This window comes from Propithecus coquereli, unplaced genomic scaffold, assembly GCF_000956105.1.
Source record: "Propithecus coquereli isolate 6110/MARCELLA unplaced genomic scaffold, Pcoq_1.0 Scaffold605, whole genome shotgun sequence".
NCBI lineage: Eukaryota > Metazoa > Chordata > Mammalia > Primates > Indriidae > Propithecus > Propithecus coquereli.
Genome location: NW_012152008.1, coordinates 948,525 through 954,285, shown reverse-complemented (window position 1 = coordinate 954,285; position 5,761 = coordinate 948,525). Strand labels below are relative to the sequence as shown.

General features: G+C 37.4%; 1 protein-coding gene across 1 annotated transcript in view; it reads left to right on the top strand.

Moving 5' to 3' along the window:
• The window catches only part of USP40 (ubiquitin specific peptidase 40), a 93,400-nt gene that overhangs the window by 13,924 nt on the left and 73,715 nt on the right, over positions 1-5,761 (top strand). The window contains exon 8 of the mRNA XM_012659327.1: positions 1,538-1,666. Within this exon, the coding sequence (XP_012514781.1) occupies positions 1,538-1,666 (129 nt within the window). The remainder of the gene's footprint in view (positions 1-1,537; positions 1,667-5,761) is intronic.

Genomic DNA, 5,761 nt, shown 5'->3' with positions numbered 1-5,761 from the left:
GCCCATCCCCCTAATCCCTGGAGAGTATCACTGCCATGTGAGCACCCTAGTGTTCAACAGTTAGTACCAATTTGATGGTGAGTACAAGTGGAGCCCATTCTTCCGATCTTGTGTTACCTCAAGAAGTATAATATTTTAAGCAAATAAATTCTTCAAATAACTGGCACCCATATGTACATTTTAACATCACAGATGAACACTGAGTTTAGACATCAAAACTGGAAGGGAGCTTATACCATGTAGTTCAGACTCCTCAAATATGAAAATTAAGGATTGTTTTTTCTTCTGCATTGGGAATTTAAATAAACTTTTTTTTTTTTTTTAAGATAGGGTCTTACTCTGTTGCCCGGGCTGAAATGCAGTGGTGCAATCATAGCTCACTGCAACCTTGGACTCCTGGGTTCAAGCGCTCTTCCGCCTCAGCTTCCCAAGTAGCTGGCATTACAGGTGTGCACCACCATATCTGGCTAGGAAATTTAAATAAACAGCTTTAAAGTATCTCTTAATCTAAAGTAATTTTTTTTGTTGTTTTTAATTACTGGTGGAGAAGCTCATCAGTTGAGTCACTCATGATTATAGAACATAATAATTATAGAAAAGGATGATCATAGAATTAGTAAAGCAAGAAAGAATCTCTTCATTCCACTAAACTGCCTCTAAAAAGACCAGCTGGTATTCATAATTGCTAAGTTCCTGTTCTATGTAGAGGACTGAAGTGTCATGAGGGGTGATAGTCGATCTGGCTTTGACTTTGAGCCACACAATAGTTGAAATATAGGACAATTTAAATAGGTACAGAACACATGTATAAAGCAGTGTAATAGGTATGATACAAAGATGGGTTTCTCTTGCTAAAAATATCTACAACAGACTCACTGATGGGGTAAGATGTTTCATTGTCTCATTGTCTTACCTGATCTTAGCCAAAGTACATAAAAATAACATCTCTTTCCGGTACATGTGTTCATGTTTAACTAAGAGGCAGTATTTGATTGGTGTAGTATGATTGGTATTAGATCAGTGAACTAAGAGTTTTAAAATTTAAAGCCAGTTATTTAAATTCATCTTTATTTACCATTAAGTAACAGAATAAACAGTGAAGTTTCTTATTAATTTCAATAGTTGAGGCCAGGCGCGGTGGCTCACACCTATAATCCTAGCTCTCTGGCAGGCTGAGGCGGGTGGATTATTTGAGTTCAGGAGTTCGAGACCAGCCTGAGCAAGAGCGAGACCCCGTCTCTACTAAAAATAGAAAGAAATTGGCTAGACAACTAACAATATATAGAAAAAATTAGCCGGGCATGGTGGCACATGCCTGTAGTCCCATCTACCTGGGAGGCTGAGGCAGAAGGATCACTTGAGCCCAGGAGTTTGAGGTTGCTGTGAGCTAGACTGATGCCACGGCACTCTAGCCTGGGCAACACAGTGAGACTCTGTCTAGAAAAAAATTTCAATAGTTGAAATTTTTTTCCCTTTGATTACGTATCTTACCATTTTACATAAACTGTATCAATGTTTATGTTCCTTTTTCTTTTAGAGTGAATTGGATGACTTAGAATATATATATGACCTCTTCTCAGTTATTATACACAAGGGTGGCTGCTATGGAGGACATTATCATGTATATATTAAAGATGTTGATCATTTGGGAAACTGGCAATTTCAAGTAAGTATAGAAATTCATTTAGAAATATCTTTGTAATTTCTTTGCTTTTCTATTTCTATTATTTTGTTCAGGATAATCCTTTACCATTTATTATATATCCACTCTGTAGAATAAGCCATGAAAGTTAATACAGATGTAAGTTTTAAATTTTTATTTCTGAATAATTTCAGATTTACAGAGAAATTACTAGAATAGTAAAAACACCTCCTGTATATCCTTTACCTAGATTCTCCAGTTGACATTTTGCCACATTTGTACACATGCATACACAGACACACACGCATTATTAACATCATCGTTAGTGCTGACCCATTTGAAATTAAGTTGAAGACATCAGGCTCTTTTACTCCTAAATACTTCAGTGTTTATCTTCTAAAACCAAGGATATTATCTTATATAAGTATTAATCAAAATCAGGAACTTCTAACATTGACATAGTACTATTGTCTAATGTTCAGATTCCACTGGTTGTCCAGTTCACATCCCTTATGGCAGATCCCCCCCTCTCGTGGCAAGTCCAGTATCATGCCCTATGTTTAGTTAGATATCATTCAAGTCTTCTTTAATATGGAACCATTTCTCAGTTTACAGTTACTCCACTTTGACATAGAGATAGCACTGTTCCTATAGCTGACAGTTACTGAATTTTTGCTGACAAATAAAATGAGCATTGATTTGAATAGCACATGGTAACGATTTTGTATTCTGCAGATTATAGGTAAAAATGTAATAAAAACAATAAATCCCATGCCTGTAGCTTTCCCAGTAGGATTTAAAACCAAGGTCAATTTTGTCCATTTAATATACTATGACTTCAAAGTCATGTCTTTTATAGTAGCTCTTTAATATGGTGCTCAATAACCACTGCTTGAATTAGGTTTAAAACTTTAATCTTCCTAGAATGGTTTCCTGTGAATTGTGTAAGTTTTTTTGTTTTGTTCCATTTGGGAAAATCACCCGTTACCATTTATTGAATAATCCATTTTTCTCCACCTGTCTACTGTGCCGGTTCCGTTATGTCACTTGTCCATTTTGGTGTAAGTCCATTTTTCAGCTCCCTATTCTGTTGTTCTTTTTTCCTGTGCCTGGGCAAATACCACCTCATTCATTTCCATGGCTTTATATAAGAAGTCATAATGTCTGATAAGGCAAGTCTCTCTACATGTTGTTACTCTGCAGGAGTGTTGAGCCTGTCTTGGATTTTTATGCTTCAGTATATATTTCTAGAATCACCTTATTGGCATTCTCACACATGCATGTGTGCATGTGTACACACACATATATTGAGGTTTTGAGTCTTCATATGTGAACAAGATATCTTTCAATTTTTTAAAGCTCCTTTAATGTCTTATAAAAAAAGTTCTATAAGTTTCTTTAAAACAGATGTTCTGAGGGAAATCACTGAGTCTAGTTCCTATGAAATTATAATGTATTGTGTATCAACCCCAAACTTTCAACCAATTTCTTAAAATTAAACTAAAACACAATAAAACATCTTTATGTAAGTCACAAATCATCATGTTAGTCTGTAAAATGCTTAAAGCATAGCTTTCTGATTATCAAACACTTAATGTGGTTGTTGGTGAATAGTTGCTCCACATGTATTAATAGATGGTTTCTCTTGGTGCCAGTGATACCCAAGTTAAATATTCCCTTTGTTGACACTCAACTTGCTTTTCAAAACATCTGTCTGTATTTCTTTATTTTATTTTTTTACATATCCTGTGGCCAGAACCGTATGTATTTCTGAAGTTCTACCAATTGTATTTAGAATATATCGAGAGAGAGACATACTCTGTAAGTCTAGATTTGAAAAAAGTGAAACTATGTTCTACCAAGAAACTGTTTACCTGGAGGATGTTCTGTGTGCCTGTATTTGTGCTTTTTGGACTGTTTGTAACTAGTGTATTGAAATGAAATTATCTTTAGTATATTGATTTTGTATACTAAAATATATATCTTATGATGTAAATTAAACAATATATACACTAACAACCAGTAATCTTGCTAAATTCTTTTATGTTGTAAGCGTTTGTGAAAAAGGTAGTTTTCTTTCACTCTTTCTAATCCTTTACCTTCCATTTCTTTTACTTACCTTACTGCCGTGGCTAGAACTCCAGTTCTGGATTGAGAATGCCACACAGGCTTCGCTCTCAGATGCTTGTGCCCCATTTGCCAAGACACTAGCTTGCTGAGCACCTTCCCGGTCAGATGAAGTGAATCACTTCTTATCTTCCTCTGGTCTGTTTCAGCCCTCAGTGTCTCCATGTTTAGTTTGAGCTGATCCTTATCACATTACCTTCCCCGTCTTGCATCTTCTGTTTCCTGTGGTAGAGAATCCTTATTCTTTGGAGTGGCCATTATCCCCCCCTCCACACACACACACACACACACACACACACACACACACACACACTTACACATACTTTTCAAACAGTGATAATTAGCTTTATTTCATTCTCTCTCTAAGATGAAGTTGAAGCCTCGAGCATTCCCACTGCAGTTCCTGGCTTTTTTCTTCCAATTATGCCTCCTTCTGTTGTAACCTTTTTCCAGAACCACCATATCTCTCTGCAGACTTAGAAAGTGCTCCCAGCCTCTGGGAGTGTATCTCTGTGTTCCTTGATGCCTGCTGCAGCTTTTGCTCATCCAGTTTCAGATTTCAGACATTTTTCTAGTTTGTAGCATTTATCCTGTCTTTTGATGCTGTAATGCATCAAAGATAATGCATACATTATCTATCTGCAATTTCATCTTCAAGTTTATCATTGAAGTCATGCACAGAGGCAGCTTCGTACTCTGGTGAGGCAGTGTGTTTCAAGAGTAATGATTCCCTCTTTCATGTCTTACTTTTTGGGTTGTGGTTTCTTGGACATCTCTTTGCAACTCTGTGCTTGTTTCTTCAGAATTGATAAGCTCCTTTCTGGCAGTATCAGGGTCTTCTCCCAGTTCTATGATGTGGGTCAAGGGGCAGGCAGGCATTCCTTCATTTGGCTTCACTCTCTGCACTGCCTGTCTATTCTTGAAACTCTGTTACCATAGCAAGGTCTTCCTCATGGCTTAGACAACAATCAGAAAATTGATTTCCATTTGTGTTTGGTATACTGTCTTATTCATGGCTTCTACCAAGCATCCATTTGTTAATTTTTTTTCTCATTTTTCTGTTCTTTAACAATCACTAGCTTTTCATCCAGAGCTTTGTGGTATTCAAATAATGATTTAGTGCTTTAAGAATTTCACCTTCAGTAGATACATCTGCTGGACACTGTGCTTGTCTCTTTACTATTATCTTGAGAGATCTCCTGTGCCTAGAGACAATGGATTCCAAATATTCTAATCATAGCCAGATAGTGTTCTTTCTGCATATAGTTCAGCTATTACTTCTTCCCTTTCAAGGAGTGGTTCCCTACATACATGGAGTTTTTCAGTACATACTGTCTGTAAGAAATAACTTTCAGGACCAACCTCATGTAATTTTCCCTGGATAAAAGTCAACATTTTTGCTTTCTGAAGCGGGATTTGGGAACAAGAAAAAAAAAAAGTTAACATTCCAGTCTCCCTCAGTGTATCTAGAAGGTGATCCCTTTCGTCTAGCATGGAGGCCATCAACTACAAATGTGACTCTAGATCTGGCTGTAAAGGGGAACCTGATCCATGCCTCCCACTTCCTTGGAGGCCTTTTGCTTCACGGGTGGTTAGTATCACTTGGAATATCCTCTTGCACGTTTGAGGAAGTGGGGCAGAGAAGCCTTCACAAGAGCACTCACTTGGCAGCCCTCTGACCGGTGCCTGCTGGACCCTCCCAGCCCCACACATCCAGGGCTGGACACTGGCAGAGTGGAGAAGGATGGGCCCAGCCTATGTGTCATCTGCATCAACTTGTCAAATATTGGGGCTCAAGTGTCATCTCTGGAATGCCAGCTTGCCTTTCACCTCCTATCACTTTTAAATCTCTTTTTCCATAGTTGTAAATTTCTTTAAGCACTTTAAACATACTTTATAATTTTCTGTCTGATAATTGCACTATCTGAAGACTTTGTAGGTCTGATTTGGATACTTCTGATGCTGGTGATTCTATTTCCTTGTGATTTTGTT